General features: G+C 45.3%; 1 protein-coding gene across 1 annotated transcript in view; it reads left to right on the top strand.

Moving 5' to 3' along the window:
• Positions 1–27,163, top strand: part of AKAP12 (A-kinase anchoring protein 12) — a 95,427-nt gene that overhangs the window by 31,156 nt on the left and 37,108 nt on the right. Inside the window, exon 2 of the mRNA XM_036249022.1 lies at positions 25,001–25,099. Within this exon, the coding sequence (XP_036104915.1) occupies positions 25,001–25,099 (99 nt within the window). The remainder of the gene's footprint in view (positions 1–25,000; positions 25,100–27,163) is intronic.

The raw sequence follows: 27,163 nt of genomic DNA on the forward strand, positions 1-27,163 counted from the left end.
AGGGGGCGGAAGACTAATCCAGCCATTCGGTTGCTGGTTCCCTCCTTTTCCCTCAGGACAGCTGGTGCTCTGACGCGAACGCATGCAGTTTTATCTAGTAAAACAAATTCTGCCAGGTCCTGGGGCCAAAACCATCTCAGCCTGTTCTCAATATATATATATATATTTTAATAACTTTTCTTTATTGGTTTTAGAGAGAGAAGAAGGGAGAGGGAGAGAGATAGAAACATCGATGAGAGAGAACATCCATGGGCGCCACCCACATGCCCCCCCCCGGGGGATCGGGCCCACAACCTGGGCATGTGCCCTGACCAGGAATCAAACCAGCGACCTCTTGATGCATGGGTCGATTCTCAACCATTGAGCCACACCGGCTGGGCTATTCTCAATCTTTTTTATTATTATTGTTACTTTCAAAAATATGTTTTTATTGACTTTTAGAAAGAGAGGAAGGGAGAGGGAGAGAGCGATAGAAACCTCAATCTAACCTCTTGTGCTCCCGCAACCTCAGGCATGTGCCCTGACTGGGACTTGAGCCTGTGACCTCTTGGTGCCTGGGATGACACTCAACCAACTGAGCCACACCAGCCGGGCTCAACCTATTCTCAGTTATTAGATGGGAAGAAGCCTGGCTCGCTGGCATGGAGCCACGTGGAATGTGAGTGCCTAGTGGGCCACTCCCGGTCAGCAAAACCTGCTCTGCAGGATGAACGAACACGGGCAAAAGCGCTGGATGTCAGCGCCCATCACATCCCAGAAGAGGTGGTTACCTCGAGTAATCAGAGTCGGGTAGACAGCAGGGAACGCATTAAGAGGTGGAGGAACCATGCCTCCTATGCCCAGGGCCCCTTGTCAGGACGAGGCATTCTGGCAGAGAGCAAGCAAGGGAGCGAGAACAGTAAAGCCCACATTAACAGCAGTGAACACGGATGGGTTCTTTCTAAGTTCAGAAACTCTCATTGATGTAACCAAGCCTCAAAGTTGATTCTTTCCCATTGGGTCATCTCCAAAGTACGTATTTCAGGCTGATGCTTCCTACCCAGGTCTCCTCCCTGGTTCCGGCTCTGAACTGGATGCAGTAGCAGCCTCCCTGCCTCCTCCTCTTGGCCTCCAGCTTGATGGGTGCTGAGGGGTGGGGGTGGGGGTTAGGTTTGTTTGCTTATGGTAACTTACAGCCAGTGAAGTGAACAACTCTTACGTGTATAGTGTGATGGATTCTTACAAAATGAACACACGTGAGCTCCCGGGTTAGTTTCTAGAATCTTACCAGTACTTCTGAAGCTGCTCTTGTGTGTCCGTCCAGTGATCACTTCCTGCTGTGCCCGCAAATCCACAGGTTGAAGCCCTTGCCCCCCAGTGTGACTGTATTTGGAGATAGGGCCTATAAGGAGGTCATCAGATTCAGTGAGGTCCTAGAGCGGGGCCCTGACTGAAAGGATGTGTGTCCTTTCAAGAAGGGACACCAGCGAGAGCTCCCGCCCAGTCTCTGTTTTCTCTCCCTCTCCCTTCACCGTGTGAGCACACACTGGGAAAGGGACCATCTGCCAGCTCAGAGTCAAGCCCTCCCCTGAAATCAGATTGCCTGGCACCCTGATCTTGAACTGAGAAATAAATGTCTGTTGTTTAAACCACATCCAGCCTGTGGTTGTTTTGTTATAGCAGCTCTAATAGACTAATACAGACTTTGGAGAGTAACCTTAGCAGATCAGTAAAGCGAATGAATTGTAAGATGCACAATGAGTGTGCAGTGGTCTAGGTTGCAAGATTCTGTGACTTTGAGAATAGGTAGTGTACAGACCATAATTTATGAAGCAAAAGAATGGGGATGGTTGGGATTAAGGAAGACTAATGCCATCAAAAAAACTTACATATGAAAGCAAAATGCTGTCCCCAACTCCCCAGAGGCAGTAACTGGAAATCGTTTTATAGCACATTTGCTAACCTAATTGATATAAAAACTGCAATCTCAAAACTTCCCCCATTGTTATATGAATGGATACCAAATTCTATTTTTCTGTCTTGGCAGTGACTCCCATTTTTACGTTTGCCATTGATTGAACTGTTTTTTCCTTGCCAGGAGGTGATCTTACACATCAGAGAACTGCAGTTCTTTTCTGTGTGTGTCCTTTTCAAACTATTGATTACCAGAGCGCTAGCTTGCAATCCTCAGTGGAGAGTTTATGGAAAAGATGAAAAGAGAATGTTTTTTAGAAGAATGATGCACCAGTTTGGGACAGATGTGTATTAAAACAATCAAGGTTCTTTTTTCAGTAAATCTTTTTTTACTCTTGTTTTGGAAAAAGAAAAAAAAATCAGTTTCATGCAAAAACGGGGTGTGGGTAGATTGTGTAAAGAAAACAAAGAATATTCAGTGTATTAGTTTACCATTTGGGTGAGTCGCAGGGGGAGGGGAAATCATTCGTACAGTCTGTGTGGTGAAGAAAGCGGTATGTTTTTCAGTTTCTGTGAATTTAAAGCAAATCATTTCCTCTGAGTTAGCACTTGGTCCCCACAGAGCAGAGCCTTTGTGATCGTTCACACCTATAATATGATCATCTGCTGGAGGTGATGATTTAAAAAGAAGAAGGGAGCAGTTTTGAGAGGGTCATGGAGAGGACACGTGTTTAGGTACAGCCCGCTTTCCTGCAGAAGCAGACTTGCTGTAGGAATAGCGTTAAGTTGAAAGGATTTTGTTCGTATTTCAAATCAAGGCCGCGAAAGAGGCGGGCTCCTGTCTTCCCAGAGCCGTGTTCCGATACCCAGGTAGTCTCTCCCTGGCTGCTCTCAAACGAAGTTCAGGAACAGCAGCCCACACTGCTTTGCCCCCCTGAGCCAGACCAGGTGCTGGCTGGCATTCTTCAGAAACAAAAACAAAGCTTTCCTTTCCAGTCATTCAACGGGAGGATCCGAGATTATTTTGCCAGCAGTTAAGTCTTTACTTCTGGAGATCATTTTATTTGTTTGCACGTCTTTTGCCAAGTGGTTAACCATCCCCATTTGGATGCCCGTTGTTTACTGAAGCACTTGTAGATAGACAAGCCACTTCTACTCTTTGCCCAGGTGTCAAAGCAGAGTACCTTGCTTTTCTGTCTTTTTTTTTTTTTTATCCTCACCCGAGGATATTTTTCCATTTTTTGTACAGATAGAGTGGGAGGGAGAGAGAGAGAGAGAGAAACATCGACGTGAAAGGGACACATCGAGTGGCTGCCACCCGCACGACCAACCAGGGCCAGGGACAAACTGCAACCGAGGTACGTGCCCTTAGCGGGAACCGAACCCGGGTCTCTCCGGACCGCAGGCCGACGCTCCAACCGCTGAGCCAAACTGGCCAGGGCTTTTCTGTCTTTTTTTAAATCCTCACCGGAGGACATGCTCATTGATGTTAGAGAGAGGGAAAGAGGGAGAGAGGGGAAAAGGGAAAGGGGAAAAAGAAACATTGATGTGAAGGAGAAACATCGGTTGGTTGCCTCCCTTACGTGCCTGGCCAGGGATCAAACCCACAGCCTTTCAGTGCAAGGGACAAAGCTCCCGGCCATCAAGCCACACACCAGCCAGGACACTTGCTGTTCTTGACCGAGAGTCTTGAATAGGATCCCGTTCAAAGAAGCTCAGAGCCAGAGAGCTCGGGGCTTAAATTTGTCGAAACATAACAAACTAGAACCAGTGCCGCCTCTGTTGCCTTAATCAAGATCCCACAGTTGTCGGGGTGGCGAAGTCAGCCGAGGTGGTGGCAAATATATTTTATTAGGTTAAAGACACACAGGTGGTGGTAAATATATTTTATTGGGTTAAAGACACACGGGCACACCATTCAAACTGACTTTTCAAACAACAGGCTCAAATTAAGTGACATTTGAAAGTTGGCAGCTAAAACAGGGTTACCGAGACCTCCTAAATTATTTAATTCGTGTTTTGGGGTGGGGGTCGGGATACATCTGATCACCCCTCACTCCTCTCGCCCCCGAGCCACTCCCTCCCAGAAGGAAACATTAAGGCATTCGGAGGACAGAGCGAGCTTCTCCCAAATGAATGCCTGCTACCGCCTGAATCCGAACAGGACTCCTCGAGGGTATTGATGCGGGAACGAGACCTGCTCTATGTTCTACGGTATTGCTCATGAAGCTAAAAATTAAGGTATTAATGGCATTACTAGATGTTCTCTGTAATAGCTGAGAGCTCTAAAAGCTATTTTGACAGGGATAACTTATGATTTATAAATTAGGTTAATGGGCTCTCTTTTAAAAGGAAAATGCACTTGTATAAGATCACTTATATTCATGCAGTAATTAAGTAGCTGCTGGAAGTGCTTTCCTCTTAGGCTTGTACTTTTCTGGAGGATCTTTTTTGTAGCTAGACGCCATGGGCCGTCCTCTCTTTTTCCTATGGCTGGGCTAATTTTGTAAGGACAAGGGGATGGGCTGTCCAGGTGGGAGATTGTAATAGGTTCGACTCTCAGCTCGTTCAAAGCCAAGGCTGAGAGATGCTTAACTTGCAAAGATTTCAGTTGTGTTATCTGGATTGTGATTCTTTGCTGCTTAGGTAATGTGATGACGAGCATGGGTAGGGTTTGGGCCGGTTTTGTTTTGTTTTAATACACATTCATTAGGTATACATTCATTCTAAGTATATTAAATATCTTAGTCACTTTTTTTTTTTTTTATAGAAAAAAATTATTTTAAGCCCTGGCCACTATGACTCGGTTGGGTGTCCTCAGGTGCACCAGAAGGTTGCGGGTTCAATTTTTGGTCAGAGCACATGCTAGGGTTTTGGGCTCTATCCCCGGTAGGGGGTGTGCAGGAGGCAGTGAATCGATGTTTCTCTCTCCCCCCCCTTTCTCTTTTTAAGAATCAACTTAAAAAAATCTTTTAAAAATGTATTTTAGCACTTATCAATGCCTATAGTAGCTAGTATTATGGCGTTCCTTCTCCACTGAGTTCGGGTAGCCTGATGGGGCCATTTGGGTGACAAGGACCGTGGGCTGTGTCTCACCGGTCAAAGTGTCATCTTACCTGAGTACCTTCAGGAGGGTTGGGTAGGAGATCCCTCTGCCTCATTGCGTCAGCCTGAGGCGGGATGGACCAAGGTCCAGTATGGACTGGTGGGACATAAAGGAGACGCAGTGCTGACTGCTGTCCCTCACCCAACCCTTGAATCCCTTCTCTACTTTCACATCCGTACTGTTGAGTGTCCCCAGAGGGAGATCTCAAGCCAAACCGTTGATCCTAGCACTGAGACCTCAAAGTGCAGTTAGGACTCCAGGTCCATTTTATCAAATGCTGCCTTCCTCTCCTCTGCCCCTGGGTGGTGACTCCCAATTCTTCACCAGTTTCTTGCTTGTACCTCATCCCCTCCCCCCAGCAAATAACCCCGCCTCCCCTTCCTCAGACGTTATTCCTGGGAGGTCTCCCCTGGAAACCTACCTGCATAGAAACTGCCTCCCCGCAGGTGGAAACTTACTTCCTATTAACTCACCTGCATGCTGATTTGTTTTCCTTGAGAGTCGTTTCCAGTTGTGAGAAATAACCAAACCCAGTGTCCCCACTCACTGGTTGTCAGGTTCCTTCTGGCCATGTCCCGCCTCGAACAGTGGCTGCCCTGGGATCTCCTGGGGAGCTTTAGGAATTGCCAATACCTGGGTCCCCTTCCCAGAGGTTCTGGTTTAACTGGGATGGGGTGTGGCCACAACATCAGTTCTGCAAAGTATTGTCCCCATTTTATAGATGAAGCTGAGGCTCAGTCCAGCCGGTGTGGCTCAGTGGTTGAGTGTCACCCCATGTACTAAGAGGTCGCTGGTTCCGTTCCCAGTCAGGGCACATGCCCAGGTCACGGGCCTGATCCCCAGTGGGGGGCATGCACGAGGTGGCCAGTTGATGTTCTCTCTCATCCATGTTTCTGTCTCTCTCTCCCTCCCACTTCCTCTCCTTCCAAAATCAATAAAGGGGGCAAAAGGAAAAGGAAACCGAGGCTCAGAGCCTAAGAAATGGGCCCGATGCCTCAGGGCTGAGCCGGGGCCCCTCCCTGGCTGTGCAGTGCAGAGCCTTTCCATTCATTGCCCGGCGTTCTGCTGGGGCCGCAGAAGCACGGCCGCATCGCCCCAGTTAGGAGAGGGTCCTGCGGCGACCTGCCTTTCCTGAATCAGTGGACCGAGACAGAAGCCTTGCTGGCTCGGCCTGACTTACTGATAGACACCGGCTGTGCCCAGGGAGCCCAGGACTGCACCCGCGGCACTCCGATCTGGTGCGTGGCAGGTCGCTTGCGGTCCAGGGAGCTGAGCTGAGCTGAGCGCTGACGGCAGAGAAGCCCGGTCCAGTCCATCATTTCATTCTGCCGGTCACCGTCCGCACACCCTTCGGCGTTCTCCTAGACGGCGTCGGCAAGTCCCTCATCAGAGCTGCGTGTTTCATGGTTTTCTTAGATGATCCCGGCCATGGCCTATAGGGAACTTTCTGTAGTCTTTGACTGTTTTGTTTTGTTATTTCCACGTAGAGGTGGGCATCTCTGGAGGTCCCTTGGGATGGCTTAATATAGCTCTTGCTGCCCCCCCAACCCCCCCCCCTTCCTGTCCGAGGGCCTTCCCTCCCAGCCGCCTCAGGCAGAGGGCTCTGCCAAAGCAGGCGTGGAAAGCAGATGGGAGGCAGACACTTAATCAATTGAGAAGCAACTTAGAATTCAGCCTGGGGAGCAGTCGATGCCCTTTAGCAAACAGAGCACGGCTCCGTGGATTATCAATTTGCTGCTTTTCTCTTCTGTTTCTTAAGTGTTACAGTGATTGTGGTAGAAATATTTAGAGTTGGACATTATAGGATCACAGTTGTTATTCTTGGTTAAATCACGTTCTCTTAGATGGGCCATCTTTGCAAATTAAGTTCATTCTATTGAAAATAAGACAATCGATGCTGCTTGTTCATTTTCTTTTCAATCGAATGGAACATGGACTTAGAATGGAAGGAGCAATAGGGCGATGGATAAATTCTAACTGGATTTTTAAAAAAAATAAGCAGTCATGTCCTGGCTGATTTGGCTTAGCGGTTAGAGCATCGGCCCACGGACCGAAGAGTCCTGGGTTCGATTTCAGTTAAGGGCACATACCTCGGTTACAGTTCATCCCCAGCAGGCAACCAATGGATGTGTCTCCCCCAACATCGATGTTTTTCTCTCTCTTTCTCCCTCTCCCTCTCCCTCCCTCCCACTCTATCTGAAGATAAATGGGAAAATATCCTTGGGTGAGGATTAAAAAAAAACAATCAGTTGTTTTAAGCAGTGTGAATCAAAGGCATACTGATAACAACTGTATGTTATTTAACTTTGACAGTGATCTCAATTATCCTCTTAATTAAATAATATGTTGCCTGTGTTGGGTGATATTTGGGGTAAACTTCTGGCCCGTCTCCTTATGTTGCAGTCATCACCAGGGTGTAGAACCCTCAGAAGTGGTGATGCAAGCTGCCTTGGGAAGCTGAAACCAACCAGCCAGCCAACCAACCAACAAATGAGCAAATAAACAAACGTCTCAGGATGGGAGAAGAGCTTCCTTTCCTTTTTTTTTTTTTTTAAAAAAAAACATGTTTTAATTGATTTTTTTAGAGAGAGTGGAAGGGTGAGGGAGATAGAAACATTAATGTGTGAGAGAGAAACATTAATCGGCTGCCTCCTGCATGCCCCCCACTGGGGATCGATCCCCAAACCCTGAATTGAACTGGGACCTCTCACTCTATGGGACGATGCTCAATCCACTGAGACACACCAGCCGGGCAAGAGAAGAGCTGCTTATAAGAGACCCTCCTGTGCCCCTCCCTTTCCTGTGTCTGCCTTCTCTCCTGTAAGTAAGTGGTGGGCCTCAGCCACTGGACCCTCACTAAAGCCCAGATGTGCATCTTGTTTTGGATACTGGAGTTTGTTGTGCCAAGTGTGGGCACTGGATATATCTCATTACTGACTCCCTCCACGGGGATGTTTCTCATGTCATGCCTAGGGGACACGTCTTTGATTAGAAGAAGTAATATTATCATCTAAAATGTTTTGAACCTTAAAATCTCAAGTTTACTTGAGATGACACTGGTTTCTAACTTTTGTCAAAATTATTTATCTGCCAGGCTAAGAAACTATTTAGCCTTTCCATGGCATGCGGTGGATTTCAAAACATTTTATATTATTAAATTCCTTAGCAAGGACGTGATGTAAGTATTTCAGTACCAGATGCAGATCCCTTTGAGAGAAGCAGCCACTTACCAAAAGAGTAATGACTTGAAGGTAACATGGTGTGTAGGGGTTAAGTGGTGATTGGGATCTTGACTTCTGCATCTACCACAGATGGGACTGGTGTGAACTTTCTGGTACAGGGACTCGAAAGGAAGTAGACATGAGACTTGTCAGAAATGTCTAAGAACACACTTGTGCTTTTAGGCTACTCGTTTTCATTGTCTTCCCAGGAACATTTTCGTTTGGGGTCTGTGGAGGCCTGAAGTCAAGACGGCTGTTGATTTGCCCTGTACGTCGGGGGAGAGGCAGCTTGTCTTAGACATTCATGGTGTATAGCATAGCACAAGAATATGAGCTTCAGGGGTCTGTATCCTGAAGTGTCTAACGACGGCATCTGTAGACACGATCTCAACAAGATGTAGCCCCCCCCCCCCCGCGCCCCTCCCCGCCGGGGCCCAGTCCAGATAACTAACCAATAGATGGTCGGTGCTTACTTTTCTGTTAAACACGGCATGTTAGCATTATTTTGAAGTTTAAGAAGAGTGTAAGTAACAGAGTGGGACTCATTTCCTGTCCTTAAATAAAAACCATTTGAAGTGTTGGTTGCTTAGTGTATTCCCTCAAGTGGACACTCCAGCCCAACCATGGTTCACTGCAGTAAGATCTGTATTAGATGGTGTGTATCACTGACCCAGTGCACTGTAACTTGGAATGCGTTTTCTTGGTTTAAGGCAAGTTGGTGGAAAAAAGAGTACAGTTCTTCAAGTTCAGTTCAGCCCTTAGAGTTCCTTTTTGATTCTGTGAAGGTGAGTAGTGATTTTTAACCAGGAGTGTTAGGTGGCATATTTGGGCTGGGGAACAAGGATGCCTCATGTCCTGCATTTCCTGTGACAGTTTCCACCTGGAGGAGGATGTTGGTGGTGTCAGAGGCTTGGCCTAGGATTAACAGGTTTCCTCAGTTGTATTTATTGAGCATTTCTCTGTCCTAAGTACGGTACAGACCTAAACGTTATTTATGGGGGCTCCAAACATTATAAAGTAGGCGTTTCATATATTGGACTTCTGGTAGACCATCTTCACACAGTGAACTGCTGTCGTTGGTAGGTGGTGCTTTTTATTTCCCTCATCTCAAGCAGAGATCTTATAAATTCCCTTTGCCTGAAGTCAGCACTGTTGATCTCTCACCTCACCAGATTTAGAGCTCTTTGTTTTCTTTTGCATACTTTCCCAGAGAATCCAGGAGTTTTAATACTTTTTAAAACAACTATAACTTTTCACAGTAGGGCAATATTTGACTGAAATGTTGCGTGTTAAAACAGTGCATTTATCCTGGTGTCTTTAGTTGTGGGGGATGTTAAATAGCTGTGGCTCAAAAAGGGTTCTGTAAGTCATTTTAGAAAATGCTGCAAGGATCTCCTTAGAGGTTCAGAATACATGTTTAAAAGTCTCCGAAGTCCGCCCTGGCCAGTTTGGCTCAGCGGTTAGAACGTCAGCCTGCAGTCCAGAGAGACCTGGGTTCGGTTCCCGCTAAGGGCACGTACCTCGGTTGCAGTTTGTCCCCGGCCCTGGTTGGTCATGCAGGTGGCAGCCACTCGATGTGTCCCTTTCATGTCGATGTTTCTCTCTCTCTCTCTCTCTTCCTCTCCCTCCCTCCCACTCTATCTGAACCAAAAATGGAAAAATGTCCTCGGGTGAGGATAAAAAAAAAAGTCTCCGAAGTCTAAGTAAATCTGCTTAACTTTGTCTAGATCAGAGTTTCCCAAGCCAATTTGAGCACAGAACACTTCTGAGATAGTACCTGGCATAACGGTATAGGTACACCTGATATATTACCAATATTCTTGGGTACTAGTTTGAAAAAAAAGCTGATCTTTGAAACTCAGAGGCCTGATGTGTAGACAGTTTTCTTAATAAAATGAGTTTACCTGTAGTGGCCATGTCCTTAGGGATTTAAGTAATCAATGTGAGATACTCTCTTCAATTGAATTGAAAATTAACTTTGTACCCTAAAAGCAAACTAGTGATTTTCGTGGCTCTCTCTTAGCTTTCATTCTTTCTCTTATGTCTGTCTGAGGAATAAGTCTGAGTTAAGTAAGGTAGTTACTTAGCTACCTTAAATAGTTTGCACGAATACTACTGAAAACTATGAGAAATCAGGGATTTGTAGACAGTGACCAGAGGCTGCCTATCTGGTGTGTATACCCTTCACCAGGTGGCATTTAAGGACCCACAGGGTCATGTGCTATGCAGATGCTATTATAACTTCCCTTATATAGTGAGCATTGCAGTACAATTTAAAAGGCAAAAATAAAATTAATCGTTGCATTCTGAACATTAGAATGTTTTCCACTAGGATTTAATTAAATTCACGGAGCATAACAAACATTTTCTAAGCCAATCAAGTATGAACTTAAGTGTTGCTCTTCGGTGAGTGTTTTTTTGCTTCCGGCAGTCGGTAGGGGGATGTCGCCTCGTTGGAAAGCACTGCGGACTGCAAGTCAGATCTCAGCAGGGAGGACCTGAGACAGAAAATGCCGGTGTGCAGAGGGTCCAGACACTGGCTCATGTGTTTTCATTGTACGGAGCTGGCAGCCACCCTGACTGGATGGTGGTGATGAGAGGCCTGCCCCCTTCTCTGGGTCCTTCAACCCAACACATCATGTTTGAAGCAGTGTCACCAGTCAGGATATGTTTGCTGGTTTTGTTTTGCAGAATATCTGGGTGGAAAGAAGTAGCATGAAATTAAAAACGAGCAGAGGTGTTATTTAAAGATCGGAGGCTTTGGGCATAAGTATTTGCAAGGGGGAAGCTGCCACACTTATGGCAGAGTCTGGCATCTTTCGGGAGGAAAATTGGGATCATAAAGAGATCTCTAGAGGTCAGCCTCTAAGAGATAAGGACTTCTTCTATTTACAGGTCACTAGCATCACTCCTAACCCGGGGACACACTCGTCTCAGTTTCGTGCGGTCTGAGAGAGCTTTTGGCTCAACGTGTTGACAATACTTCTGAAACCGGATACGTAGTTCATATTCTGTCTCTTTGAAGAGCCTTGCAAATACCTGTCTGGTGTGGTTCAGCTCAGTGGTTGGACATCGACCGTGCACTGAGAGGTCTCTGGTTCAATTCCCAGTCAGGGCCCATTCCCAGCTTGTGGGCCCAATCCCCAGTGGGGGGCATGCAGGAGGCAGCCAGTTGATGTTCTCGCTCAGCAATGTTTCTAACTCTCTCCCTCTCCCTTCCTCTCTCTCTAAATCAATAAAGAAAAAATTTAAAGAAAAGAAATCCTTGCAAATTAAATGGTCTCCTCATATTTTTTTTCTGTGGATTGCCTTAAATTTTTTTAAAATTCTCATGGAATATAAATATATCTTACTATATAAGGATTGCCATCACACTGCTTACTATATATCTTGAGTTAATTAGAAATTAGATCATTACCAAGGGATGAAACATTTTATTGTTTAAAACGTAAAACAGTAAAAAATTCTGTTGACTGTTTTGACGTTTTCTTGACATTACAGGTTTTAGTGACTGTACTCCAAAGTTAAACTGCGAGAAGATTCTCTAAAGAAAACTTATTTTTTGCCCTGGCCGGTTTGACTCAGCGGTTAGAGCGTCGGCCCACAGACCAGAGAGTCCCGGGTTCTGTTCCCGCTAAGGGCATGTACCTCGGTTGCAGTTTGTCCCCGGTCCTGGTTGGGGTCGTGTGGGTGGCAACCAGTCGATGTGTCTCTTTCTGTCTTCCTCCCTCTCTCCCTCCCGCTCTATCTGAAGATAAATGTAAAAATGTCCTGGGGTGAGGATAAAAAAAGAAAACTTTATTTTTTTCTTTTAATTTTGGAAAACTTCAAACCATACGCAAAAGTAGAGAATAATATAACAAACACCCAGGTACCCTTCACCCAGCTTCAGCTGTAATCAACATTTTGCCAGTCTTATTTTATCTAATTTTAATTTTAATATTTATGTGAGTATTTAAAAACATACAAGATATGTCAACTGTAGCTCCATCATTATGTATTTCTAAGAGTTGAAGACTTCAGAAAATAATGTAACCACATTATTGTAGCACGTATCACAGAATTTACAGTGATGTCTTAAAATCTAAAAAAAAATTTTTCTTTATTGATTTTAGAGAGAGGAAGGAAGGGAGAGAGAGAGATAGAAACATCGACAAGAGAAAACATTGATTGGCCGCCTCCTGCATGCCCCCCACTGGGATCGGGCCCACTACCTGGGCATGTGTTCTGACCGGGAATCGAACCAGCGACCTCCTGGTGCATGGGTCGACGCTCAACCACTGAGCCACACTGGCCGGACATGTTCTAAAATCTTAAAGAAAACCTTTAGAAATAGTTTAACACGGATGTTTCTGTAAGATTTCTTCGTGCATCGCAGAGGTGGATTGCCCTCTGGCCGAGTGCTTTGGTCCTGAGACACAGCATCTGAGAGCCAAGGTGATGCTGAGCTGGCTGCAGGGCAAGCCCTCGGGATCCAAGCGTTCAGTCCGGCTTGCTCACAAAGGTGAGGGCTGTTGGCAGTCTGAAATTCTTATTCTATGGATCACCGAGGGAGTAGTCAGCTCCCACATTTAGCGTCCATTTTGTTTCTGCTTATTTCTAGAAATTTAAATATACATTGAACAATTTTCTGTGTGCTTGTTTTTTGTTGTTGTTAATCCTCACTTGATGATATTTTCCCACTGATTTTTAGATAGAGTGGAAGGGAGGGAGGGTAGGAGAGAGAGAGAGAGAGAGAGAGAGAGAGAGAAACATTGATGGGAGGAGACACATCAATTGGTTGCTTCCAACACAACCCTTTCAGGGCCGGCAACCAAGCCCACAACCCAGGTATGTGCCTTGACTGAGAATCAAACCCACGACCCTTTGGTCCACGGGCCGATGCTCTAACTGCTCAGCCAAACCGGCCAGGGCTATGTGCTTGTGTTTAAACAAAGAGGGGAATAAAATATTCTTGCCATTGCCTGGGTGTTTGCTGTGTTTGGAGTTACGAATATTGACTTGTATAAAATAAGTCTTCAGCCATAAGATGGTGAAAGTTTTTTTAAAATATACTTTTATTGATTTTTAGGGAGAAGGAGAGAGAGAGAGAAACATTGATGTGAGAGAGAACCATCTATCAGCTGCCTCCTGCACTCTCCCTACTGGGGATTGAACCCGCAACCTGGACATGTGCCCTGACCAAGAGTTGAACCAGTGACCTCTTGGTACATGGGTCAATGCTAAACCACTGAGCCATACCAGCTGGGCACGATGGTGAACTTAAAAAAAAATTTTTTTTATTGATTAATGTATTTTTGTTACAGATGTTTCTCCTTGAGATAGTGAACTTTTTAAGTGATGTTGATGGATGGGCTCACTCATAGGTACTGTGCAGGTCTGCGTGTGTGCTTTTGTTACCTGTGGTCAGACCCACCAGGAACCTCGGGCAGAAAAGGCTGCACCTCTCCAGCCATTGGTTCCTTTCCTGTGACAGTCTGCTCCAAGGTGACAGCCATTTCGCTGTGTCTTGTACTGCAGCTCTGGTGCCTGTGATGAGTGTAGTGGCACATGCATCCCCACACAGGGCTGTCCCGATGCTTTTGGGTCCCCTTGTCTCAAATCTAATGCTGCCTCCTTCAAAGCCCTCAACATAAACATGAGGACAACTTATAAAAGGTGACCTAATGTGATCCTAGGGCTGGGAAAATGCCGGAATTGAGCATATACCTTGATGTGACCAAGCAGACGGAGATTCATAGAGTGGCTATTGAGTGCTTTGCAAGTTAGAGAAGGAACTTTCCCAAATATTATTTCATCTGAATTTCAAAACAATCCCAAAACAGAGATGGTATTTGTACTGATTTATGATTGGGAAAACGAGCTCAGAGGTAAGTTTCCATGGCTAACGGGAGCGTGGACTCTTACCCAGATGTTATACATGCTGTCCTGTCTGCTTGTACCTTCCATACTTAAGGAAGTCCGGCTGGTGTGGCTCAGTGGTTGAGCATCGACCCATGCACCGAGAGGTCGCTAGTTCGATTCCTGGTCAGGACACATGCCCAGGTTGTGGGCCAGATCCCCAGTGGGGGGCATGCAGGAGGAGGCTAATCGATGTTCTCTCTCATCGATATGTCTCTCTCTCTCTCTCTAAAATCAATAAAGGAAAAAAATTTTTTTTTCTTTTCTTTTTTTATCCTCACCCGAGGATATTTTTCCATTTTTTGTTCAGACAGAGCGGAGGGAGAGAGAGGAAGAGAGAGAGAGGGAGAAACATCGATGTGAAGGGACACATCGAGTGGCTGCCACCCGCACGACCAACCAGGGCCGGGGACAAACTGCAACCGAGGTACATGCCCTTAGCGGGAACCGAACCCGGGCCTCTCTGTACCGCAGGCCGATGCTCCAACCGCTGAGCCAAACCGGCCAGGGCAAGGAAAAAAAATTTAATAAAAAAAAAAAAAGAAAGAAGAGAAAAATCTCAGGGAGCTCTCCTCCACGTAGACCCTTGTGTAAATGACCCCGCGTTCTTCTGCCCGGACCGCTAGAGAATGAGAAGAGCGAGGAGTGTGCACGCCGGTGCTCTGTTGTGAGCAGGCGCGAGCAAAGCGGGCCAGGCTCCTGCGGCTTTATTCGAGGGGGAACTGACACAGGACAAGTGAGTCCCTATGGATCACAGTTGTTGAGAGCAAATGGTACAACAAAAGTAGCTAAAACTAGCCCGTCCCATCCCGTGTGGCTCAGTGGTTGAGCGTCTTCACATGCACCAAGAGGTCGCCAGTTCGATTCCTGGTCAGGGCACATGCCCAGGTTGTGGGCCAAATCCCCAGTAGGGGGCAAGCAGGAGGCAGCAAATTGATATTTCTATTTCTCTCCTCTTCCCTTCCTCTCTCTCTAAAATCAATAAAAACATGCTTTTGTTTTTTTTTATCCTCACCTGAGGACATTTTTCCTTTTTTTGTTCAGATAGAGTGTGAGGTAGAGAGAGGGAGGGAGGGGGGAGAGAGAGAGAGAGAGAAACATCAATGTGAAAGGGACACATCGAGGGGCTGCCACCGCACGACCCAGCCAGTGCCGGGGACAAACTGCAACCGAGGTACGTGCCCTTAGCGGGAACCGAACCCAGGTCTCTGGACCGCAGGCCAATTGCTCTAACTGCTGAGCCAAACCGGCCAGGGCAAAACATATGTTTTGTGTTTTTTTTAAAGTAGCTGACACTGATGTTAATAGTTGACATTATAAATGCGTCCTGTGTGGTTGGGTGATTCAATTCCACATATTATCTCAGGTAGATAAAAATTAATTCTTTCTCCAGTTTATAGAGTTGCCAAGTTTTGGCCTGTGACAATGGGGGGGATGATTATAAAATACCAGATTTGAAGTATTTAATCTTGCTGCAGAGTACCCAGCCCTCCTATCCTATGCCTGCTTCTGAGCCCATGCCATCCAGGGTTGAGTGAATATGATTTGTTTTGCATAAAAATATTCCCAAAATATGATTTTACTGCTAAATTGCTATCTTAAAGCAGTTCTATTTTCCATGAAAATTTATGGGACTGGGAGACGTTAGAATTAAAATGCTTCACTTTCTTAACTGTTTCCTGCCCGTACTAAAAATAAACAAACTAAAATGGATAACTTGTGAAAGAAAAGCTCCCTCACCACCCAGTTGAAAAATTAATCATACTCAGTAGATAAAGAACAGCAGAGAAAAGTGGAAAAATAAAGGATATCAAATACTCTTTGTTCCTTCCCCAGTGATAATTTGATAGGTTGTGATGTTAACAATTTGGTAATAGAGTTGCTACTTTTACAGTATGCTCTTGTATGTATTTCTGATCATTTGTATGTATAACTGTTTAGTTTACTTTTTAAATTTAATATTACAGCCTGGCCGGTTTGGTTCAGTGGTTAGAGCGTCGGCCTGCGGACCAGAGAGTTCGGGGTTCGGTTCTCGCTAGGGGCAAATACCTCGGTTGCAGTTTGTCCCCAGTCCCAGTTGGGGGTCATGTGGGTGGCAACCACTCGATGTGTCTCTCTCACATCGATATTTCTCTCTCTCTTTCTCCCCCCCGCTTTATCTAAAGATAAATGCAAAAATGTCCTCGGGTAAGGATAAAAATAAATAAATAAATAAAATAAAATTGGATTGTGGTAATGATTACAAAACTCTGTACTGCAAATAAAATGTTTAAAAAAATAAGTAAATAAATTTAATATTACAACATAAAATACATCTCCACACCATTACATATGCTTTCTAGGTACCACTTATAATGCTGTAATTATCCTCCAAATTTTGGGTATCTACAATTGTTTTTTATGTTAATTTTTTTTTGTTTATTTTCTGCTTTTCTTATGAGTTTCTTTTGTTTGTTTTTTAAATCCTCACCCTAGGATATTTTTCTATTTATCTTCAGCTAGAGTGGGAAGGAGGGAGAGAGAGAGAGAAACATCGATGTGAAAGAGGCACATTGACTGGTTGCCTCCCGCGCAACCCTGACCAGGTCCTGGAATGAACACAATTGAGGTATGTGCCCTTGGTGGAATTGAACCCTCGACTCATTAGTCTTCGGGCCGATGCTCTAACCGCTGAGCAAAACCAGTCAGGGCTATTTGTTGGTTTTTTGAAGTGACCTTAACTGTAGGAATTAGATCGATTTCATTTAATTAACTAAAGCATCCCCTCTTTTGTACCTTGCTCTCTGTCCTAAAAGGTTATGCCCTATTTAGACTCAGATGTTACAGATTTCTGCTTAGATTAGTTTGAGATAAAATGGTTCTTTAAAAAAAAACAACAACTCTTTCAATTACTTTTTCAACACCTTTTGAAACCCATAAATAATTCTGCTAGTATTCTGTAAATGACAGCCAAATTAGAGGGAAAACTTTCAGCCTAAAACATAACGTAGGAGGGCAGGTCCTGTCATGAGGACATAGACTTCGGTTCTTGTGTGTAGCCTGTGCCATTTTTGTGAAATGGGCCGGCTTCTTGTTTCCTAACTTAGCCACTCGGCTCTTAAGCAACTCGGCCCCGAGGCGGGGCACTGAGACCATACACCCACGCAGGCCCCCTGGTTTGAGTCCCAGCCTCACTTCATGGCTCTGTCACTTTGGCGGCAGAACTTCCTGCTGCTCCGCTTCCTTAGGTGGAGGATGAAATTAGCAAATGTGTGCAAACGTGTCTGTGAAACGAGTACATAATACATGTGTTCGTATATCAGGAGCCTCTGAGTGCTGATATTCTCGGCTCTGCCTGGGTCAGTGTTTTGGACGAATGCTTGACTGAGGACACTGTGCTAGTCACACTTGGAGAGAGTATGTAAACAGAGGAGCCGAAGCTCCATGAGGGCAGTTTGGTCCCTTGGCTTAGGTGATCTGAAAATGTTTGTGCCCCCCTCGCTTTTTTAAAAAAATTATTTTCCATTTCACTTCAGATAGAGAAAGAGTGAGAGAAACATCGATATGAGAGAGACACAGATTGGTTGCCTCCCTTATGACCCCGACCAGGGCCGGGACCCAACTGCAACCGAGGTACATGCCTTTGACTGGAATCAAACCTGCGACTCTGATCAGAGGGTTGACACTCTCACTCCTGAGCCAAACTGGCCAGGGCTTGTTTTCCCTTTTTAAAAAATGCAAGTTAGCCCTGACCAGTTTGGCTCAGCGGTTAGAGCGTCAGCCTGCGGACCAGAGAGTCCCGGATTCGGTTCCCACTAGGGACACGTACAAAAAAAAAAGAAAGGAATTTATTGGGGTGACATTGATTAATAAGATTATACGTTTCAAGTGTGCATTTCTTTTTTTAATGGAATACATTAGGATGACGTTGGTTAGTAAGACTATATAGGTTTCAAGTGTACATTTCTATGATACATGATCTGCATATTGCATTTTGTGCTTACCACTCAAAGTCAGATCTTCTGTCACCATATATTTGGTCCCTTTACCCTCCACTCCCCTTCCCTCTGATAACCACCGTACTATTCTCTGTGTCCACGGGTTTTTGTTAGTTTTTCTTGTTTATTCATTCGTTGCTCTGTTTTATATTCCACATATGAGTGAAAACATGATTCTTAACTTTTTCTGACTGACTGATTTCACTGAGCATGATATTCTCAAGGTCCATCCATGCTGTCAAGATTTATGAACCCTGGAAAGTCAGGTTAATTACATGTGTATAGCCTAAAAGTCCATGGACTTTAGGGTTCAATGTATTTTTCACCTTTATGATGATAAAATGAATAAAAAGTACACCATGTCTCTTCCTCAGTCCCCCTCCAAAGGATAAAACCAAACAATCCCACAGATACGGCCATTGTTAAAGTTTTGGTGCATGTGGTTCCTGACTTTCCTTAATGCTTCTGCAGACATCGGGGCAGCACTCTCCTGGCCCTTCCCGCCCTCCCTGTTAGTGATTTTTGTTTTGTTTTATTTTATTTATTTATTTATTTTAGAGAGGGAAAGGAAAAGAGAAGTAGAAACATTGATGTGAGAAACATCAATTGGCTGCCTCCTGCATGCCGCCCACCAGGGTCAAGCCTGAAACCCAGGCATGTGCCCTGACCGGGAATCAAACCAGGACCTCTCAGGCCATGGGATGACGCTCAATCCACCGAGCCCCACCGGCCAGGCTATTTTTGTATTATTTTAAAGGAATCATAAAGGAGTCAAACATTCTCAGCAACCTGCTTATTTCCACTTTAATTGGGGACCTCTATCCACATCAGTGTGTCTGGATTTACCTCATTCTTTTCAATGCTTTCTGTTGTATGAATGTCTCATTCTTTCCCTCTACTGATAGACACTTAAGGTTGTTGCTATTATAAATTCTTGTGTATTGCACATCTTTGTACTTGTACTTGCATACGTGTGCAAAGCTAGATCTATGAGAATGGATGTGGAGCTAATGGGTGTGCACCCTTAAAATTATTCTCCAGAGACATTGTTTACTGATTCATACTCTAATTTCTATTTTCTTCTGTTTGACTTTTTTTACGGTTTACTTTCATTAAAATTTTTTTTTTTTTTTTTTTTTTATCTTCACCCGAGGACATTTTTCCATTTTTTGTTCAGGTAGAGTGGGAGGGAGAGAGAGGAACAGAGAGAGAGAGAGAAACATCGATGTGAAAGGAACACATCGAGTGGCTGCCACCCACACAGCCGACCAGGGCCGGGGACAAACTGCAACCGAGGCACGCACCCCTAGCGGGAACCGAACCCAGGTCTCTCAGGACCGCAGGCCGACGCTTCAACCGCTGAACCAAACCGGCCAGGGCAAAAAAATTTTTTTTTCTATATCAATTTTAGAGAAAGAAAAGGAGAAGGAGAGACAGAAACATCAATGAGAGAGAACATCGATTGGCCGCCTCCTGCATGCCCCCAACTGGAGATCGGGCTCACAACCTGGGCATGTGCCCTGAATGGGACTCGAACCGGCAGCCTCTTGTTGCCTGGGTCGCTGCTCAACCGCTGAGCCACACCAGCCAGACTAAACATTTTTTTTTTTTTATCCTCACCCGAGAACATTTCTGCATAGAGTGAGAGGGAGAGAGAGAGGAAGAGAGAGAGAGAAACACTGATCTGAGAGAGACACATTGACTGGCTGCCACCCACACGACCCCAACCAGGGCCGGGGACAAACTGCAACCGAGGTACGTGCCCTTAGCGGGAACCGAACCCGGGTCTCTCTGGTCCACAGGCTAACACTAACCGCTGAGCCAAACCGGCCAGGGCTAAAGGTTTACTTTGATGTACGGGACATCGCTCCAACCAAGTGAGCCACCCAGCCAGGGCTTTAATGGTTTACTTTGAAAACACTTTCTGTTAGAATGGAGAAAACACATTGAAGAGTTTTCTTTACAAATCTTGTCATGGATTTAAATTTCCTTCCAGATAATCATTCTCCTACTTTGTGTGTCGTTGTTATATTCACAAGGTTCTGAATAGAACCTGGCTACAGCCACTGAACAGTTCTGCTTCGAGGGGTTCATTGATGGAGTCGGGGTGAATTGCAGCCCAAAGCCTCGTCCACCACCTGGACTGTAGGACCCCGGGCCACTCCCACCCGTGTTTGTCACCCAGCGAGAAGGAATCGCCAGGAGCATCCCTCCTGTGGCGAGCACAGTGACCTTCGCTGGCCCTCCTCCTCTTCCCCGGCGTCCCGACAGCTGTCGAGAGCTCATTTGTTTTGTTCATTCCGTGAGGAGCTGGACACTCCTGCTGCTTACTCCTGTAGACAAGGAGGGGAACAGAGAAGTCTGGTCATTTTTCTGCAGTGCCTTGGCTACCATTTGGGAGATTCTCAGTTGTTGTTCTTACAGGAATGAGAGGGAAACATTGCTGCTGGAAGCATTTGAGATCTGTTTTTCAAAGTTTGTTTAGTTGTAATGTGGTAATACTTTACGGGAATGAACTCTGGCTGACCTACTCAAAGGATATAAGCTTGAAAACATTGGGGTTTTGATTTGCTCAAAGGAGGCAGTTATTCTTTTTTGAAGCTCAAATCCAGTGGGAAATAGGTTTTCTGGTGCTTACTATGTTTAAATGCAAGGAGCATGTCTTTCAAGTGTGATTCCCATCTCAAAAGACAGAACTTTGGAGAAAATGATGGAGGACAAGCCAGATACGTGTTCATTGATCAAGAAATACATTCACAATGTATGAAATAATCACGTTATAAAAAACATGTATTCTCCATTCTTTTCTTTTTTTAAGAATGCCCATGTGTATACATAGACACATAAAACAACAGAAAGGATTTTATTTATTTATTTATTTATTTAATCCACACCCAAGAACATTTTTAAATTTATCTTCAGATAGAACGGGAGGGATAGAGGGAGGAAGAGAGAGAAACATCAATGTGAGAGAGACACATTGAGTGGTCGCCACCCTCATGACCCCAACTGGGACCGGTGGTGGACAAACTGCAACCGAGGTACGTGCCCTTAGCGGGAACTGAACCCGGGACTCTGGTCCGCAGGCTGATGCTCTACTGCTGAGCCAAACTGGCCAGAGCAGAAAGGATTTTAGATGTTAAGGAGCCGTGGGTTAGGTTCCTTATGATTCGGGATGACCTTGATGTATTGATAACTCTCAGAGGCAACTGACCCCTTAGCAATAGCGTGAATTATTTAGATGGTTGGGGTGGGAGAAAAGGCAAACAAAACCCGTTTCTGGCACGGAAAAGGTTAATTATCCATCCTCTCGAGCACATGAGGTTTTGTAAAAAGCGTCTCTAGGTGAAACACAGAGTGGTAAAAATATCTGAGAGTGGCTGGGAATGAAGTCCCAATTTGTGTGGGGTGCTGGTGTGTCATAGACTCTGACTGTTCATTCGAGACTTCACTCATGGGGTCACAGCTTGGTTCGCTTGCTGGATACAAGCTATAAATATACTAAAATAGGCTCTAAACTCAATTTTAACAATGTCACCGTCATAAATTGCCTGTCACCAAAGTCAGTTCATCCAATGCCTTCCTGAAGTAGGGACAGTTGCCTTGTGGTCACTGGGAATGACTAATCCAAAATTCATTTACCACGTTTCAGCTATAAGGAGGACTAGCAGGTGATCTCAGTTTTTGAGACTCATTTACCTCATCCTAATGTACTTCATTATATATACATATAACAGTTCTCTTTTTAAATCGTTTTTTGGTTTGTTTTGTTTTTAATGGCAGTTGACATACATCATTATGTTAGTTACAGGTATACCCCCCCAGTGATTAGACGTTACATAAGTTACCAAGTGATCACCCTGACAAATCTCACACCCATCTGACACCACACATAGTTACTAGACTATTATTGGCTGTATCCCCTGTGCTGTACTTTACATCCCCCTGACTGCTGCTACAACCAGTTTGTGCCTCTTAATTCCTTCACCTTTTCACCCATTTCCCCAAATATACATGTAACACTTCTGTACTTTTTCTTTTTAATCCTCACTCAAGGACAAATGCATTTATCTTCAGATAGAGCAGGAGGGAGGAAGGGAGGAGGAGAGAGAGAGAAACATCGGTGTGAGAGAGACAGACACATCGAGTGGCTGCCACCCATGGCTGGGGCCGGGAACACACCGCAACCGAGGTACGCGCCCTTAGCGGGAACCGAACCCGGGCCTCTCTGGACCGCGGGCCGACGCTCTCACTGCTGAGCCAAACCGGCCAGGGCTGCATATAACATTTCTAAACGTAGATAAAAGTGTGAGCCCGTGTCCTTCACATTTAAAGATTCTCAGTTTGCCTCTGCTGAAGGATATCTTGGATTTGGTAACCCACAAAGAGTTACGAGAAATCTCTCAGGAATTACAGGAACTCTGTAGAACTCTAAACTCTATAAGACGTCAGAGTCCTGGTTTCTACACCAGGGCACAGTTGACCAACATTTACTGCCTTGAAATTGAGGTGCTAGAACGGCTTTCTCCTGTTTTCCTGTTAGTTCGTGGTACCGTGGTTTGTGTATCAACATCTTTGGGTTTAAGATTCATTGGCTTGCCCTGGCCGGTTTGGCTCAGCGGTTAGAGCGTCCACCTGCGGTCCAGAGAGACCTGGGTTCGGTTCCCGCTAAGGGCACGTACCTCGGTTGCAGTTTGTCCCCGGCCCTGGTTGGTCGTGCGGGTGGCAGCCACTCGATGTGTTCCTTTCACATTGATGTTTCCCTCTCTCTCTCTTCCTCTCTCTCCCTCCCACTCTGTCTGTACAAAAAATGGAAAAATGGCCTCGGATGAGGATTAAAAAAAATAAAAATAAAAATAAAATAAAATAAAATAAAGATTCATTGGGTTACCGTGTAGCTTCTGATAATAACTTTCTTGCTTTCCTCCCGTGGCTCCGCTTCATGTTATTAATCAAATGGAAGTCTGACCCGTGCACATAAACAATGATATTTCGTTAAAATTCTCTTCATCGCTGACAATTTTGCTGATGAGCATTATGAAGGCCTCCCCCTCCCCCAATGTTGCCTTTGTCGTTGGGTTTCACTTGAAAGTCCCATCTTTAATATTTTGGTAAGAGAAGAATTTAAGTGGAAATGTAATCTGAGTATTGAGTCTAATAAATGGACTCAGCATGGGGCTGTTGAAGCCAACCATTCCATCAGCGTTGTAAGCATTAAAGGACAGTGGTATTATTTCAGGAGTCGGCTCATGCAGTGGAAGGGCAGCTGTGCTGGGAGCAGGGAACAACCAGGTGAAATCAGTTTAGCACAGTCCACGCCTTCCGGGTGGACTGTCTTGAACCTGCTGTCCCTTCGAGGCTCGGATGGAAGTCATTGATTTGGCCAGTGTGCTCCTTTGGCCCAGCAGCAGCATGGAATGATTCCAAATGGAGTGTTCAGCTTTGAGGTTTCTTTGGAGTCGAGGTCCGGATACTGTGGAATAAATGCTCTTTGAGGCATTTTACCATTGTGTGTAGTAACAGGTCCTCCACCAATTCATTGTGTTATGGAAAAGCCCTGGAAAGTAGTCAGTGGGGAGTCCTGGCCAGCAGGCCATGGCCACCTCTGTTCCTGAGCTGTGGGAGCTTGTGCTTTGGGTCTCAGTGACCTCATCTGTAAAATGGAAACAATGGCACCTGCTAAGTTGGTTTTAAGACAAATGAGAAAAGTGTATGAATCATAAAGCATTGTTGAAATCTTTAGGTTCCTATGGGTTATTGTGCTATTTTTATTTGGCTTAAAAATTTTTCCCTATATTCTCAGGACTTAAAAAATTACCTAAGGGCATGTTTATACATCAACTGCTTTTGCAACTGATGACATCGATTACACAAGTTGTCCTATTGGGACGACTGCAAATGACCGTTTTAGTAATATTTGTAGGGAAAAGCAATGAATCTTAAAAATACATGTTATAAATCCCTTTTTGCTCACCCTGGATAGATTGGCCTTTGAACCATGGGGTCTTTCAACTAGCCCTCTTCTCTGCACCCCTTGACCCCTTTCTCAAACTCCCCTTACCTGGGAACTTAGATCTCAGTGTTATCTTTACTTTCTCCGAGAAGCCCTCCCAACGCCCCAGCGAGGTTTGGACCCTCAGTTCATTGTCATTTGTTCTTTGTATTTCTCCGTCATGACAGTTTTCATAGCTGCAAGTTAGTAATTATTTAACTGTCTGCCCTCTCCCTGAGGACACATTGTCACTTGTGCACATTCTAGTCAAATATGCGTAACTTCTAATCACAAGGAAACATTAAAGTAAAAAACAATTTTAAAAAATATGTTTTATTTATTTTAGAGAGCAAGGGGGAGGGAGAAAGAAATCTCACTGTGAAAAAAGGAACATCGATTGGTTGCCTCGTGCAGGTGGGGATTGAGCCTGCACCTGGGGCTTGTGCCCTGACCAGGAATCAAACCAGTGACCTTTTGGTGCACAGGATGATGATCAACCAACTGAGCCACACCAGCCAGGACAACTCTTTTTTTTTTTTTTAAGTCTGCCTTTCATGGTAGTTTGTAAACTCAATATGGCAGAGACCACACCTGATGTATTCATTGTTATATCTCAGATAAGCCTGGGATGGTGGGTGTGTAAACCATGTGTGGTGTTCAGATGAATGAATGAATTAATGAATTAATGGTGTGTACATTTCCTTGGATACAAAGCCTTATCTGCTTGACAATAGCTCCTTGTACCTTTTGTAAGGTAGCTATATCAGTCAGATGAATAAAAGCCTTAAATACTCATTGTCATTGATGCTCACTCCTCTGTATTTCCCCTCTAAATGACTTATTTCTCTTGAAGTTACACTATTTATAACTTGGTTGTGAAGACTAAAATTAAGTTTTGTGTTCCCCCTAGCTCCTACAGAAGAATGGTCAGCTGTCCACCGTCAATGGCTTAGCTGAGCAAGAAGGGCTCAACCTCCAGGAGGGGGCGCTGAAGGGCCAGGAGGAAGAAGTCGTCACAGAGGGTAAGCCGCCTTTCTGGGCTCTGGGCAGAAGCAGGGGCTGGAGGGCAAACAACACCTGCAGTGAGTCCAGGAGAATAATAAACACAGGTCTGGGCAGAGCATGTGTATACTGTTGTCCTCCCTGGGGGTGGATGATGTTGAAAATAAAAGCAGTGAATTCCTTACAAGAGGAAGTATTTATCTGACCATTTGGGTAGGTGCTTCACTTAGGAAGTTAACCAATTCTTTGGTATAAGAAGTGAAAGAAAGAAATAAAGAAGAAGTAAAGTCATGTTCCCTCTCTCTTAGAAGTCCTTATCTAGAAATTAATGTTGTTTTTTGTTTTGTGTTTTCACGGTTGCATTGTCTCAGCGGCTTGTCTGGTGTCTAATGTGAATCCTTGGAGGCACTGGAGTCATGGTTGCTTTAAAAGTCAGCGTCTCTCACTCTAGGAAGAGCCTGCCCCGCATGCACAGTTTTCGGGAGTGTGCCTTTCTGGGTGCACACCTCTCTGCCTGAGCTGTGACGTGCTGCGTGCTTGTAGCTCGAGCCTTGAGGTCCTGGAGGGGTGTGGTTGGGAAGTGAGCCTCACGCCCAGTACCAGTGCTTCGATTTCCACCCATGCAGAGCGGTGAGAACCACACCTTGGGATCAGCATCAAGGGACTTGCCCGGCAGCTCTCATGTGAGGGGCCAAATGTTGAAAACGAACCCGCCTCTATTCCTGAGTTCTGTTTTCATTATTCTGTTTAATCATAAATGAAGGAATAATTTAGCAACCACTATCGAAGCTGTATCAAATGAGGATTTGGCACACAGGAAGCTGATTCTCGTGTGTAATGTGGACAAGACAAATGATCGGGAAAGCCCTGTGAAAGGAGACTGGCCATGGCCTTGGTCAGACGAACTTCTTCCAACAAGTGGGGCCTGCTTTAGTTCAACGCCCCCAGAAAGTGCTTCAAGCTGTAGGGGTGGGAAGTGTGTCCTTCTCTTCTGGATTCTTTGGCTAGTCAAACGAAATGACATGACAGATTAATAGGAGAAAACAAATTTCATTACGGACATTCGGGGGTGGAGTATAAAGATACGAGACACAAAAGGCAGCCAGGTTATTGAAGCTTATCTGACCTCCTGAGCTCAGGAACGGGGTGGGCCTTGGACATGCAAAGGGGAAGACGGCCACGCACAGGAGGGCTGAAGCCAGGCTTGGGAAACAAAGGTTGCTTGGCTGTGTCATGTAGGTAAGTTTCTTAGGTAAAAAGGAATATCTGGTAATAGCTCCTTTACTGGTACAGCCCCCTTTCCAGTGTAAATTGAGGCAGTTGAGGGTGGAGGTAAAGAGTTTTTCCTGCCCTGGCCCGTTTGTCTCAGCAGTTAGAGCTTGTCCCTCAGATCACAAAGTCGTCCTGGGTTCGATTTCGGCCAAGGGCACAACGTGTCTCGGTTGCGGTTTGGCCCCAGCCCTGGTTGGGGTTGTGGGGTGGCAACCAATTGATGTGCCTCTCTCACATCGATGTTTCTCTCTCGCTCTCCCCCTGCCACTGTCTGAAGATAAATGTAAAAATATCCTCATGAGCCCTGGCCACTTTGGCTCAGTGGTTAGAGCGTCGGCCTGCGGTCCGGAGAGACCCGGGTTCGGTTCCCGCTAAGGGCACGTACCTCGGTTGCAGTTTGTCCCCGGCCCTGGTTGGTCGTGCGGGTGGCAGCCACTCGATGTGTCCCTTCACGTCGATGTTTCTCTCTCTCTCTCCCTTCCTCTCTCCCTCCCACTCTATCTGTACAAAAAATGGAAAAATATCCCCGGTGAGGATAAAAAATATATATATATATCCTCATGAGAGGATTTTAAAAAAGAGAGTTTCTCTTGAGTTTGCTGGGTTTTGATTGCCTTTAGCTCAAGATAATCCTCCTGCCAAAGTGGCATATTTCAGCACTGATCGCTCCCAGCACCGTAGGCGCAGCCTCGGGTTAGAGACATACACTGTCTCACAGAGGATGTGTGAGAGTTTCAAATAATTTCCACCAAAACACTTGGCCCAGTCGCTGTGGCTCAGCGGTTAGAGCATCGGCCCT

The sequence above is a fragment of the Molossus molossus genome, unplaced genomic scaffold, assembly GCF_014108415.1.
Source record: "Molossus molossus isolate mMolMol1 unplaced genomic scaffold, mMolMol1.p scaffold_m16_p_8, whole genome shotgun sequence".
Lineage (NCBI taxonomy): Eukaryota > Metazoa > Chordata > Mammalia > Chiroptera > Molossidae > Molossus > Molossus molossus.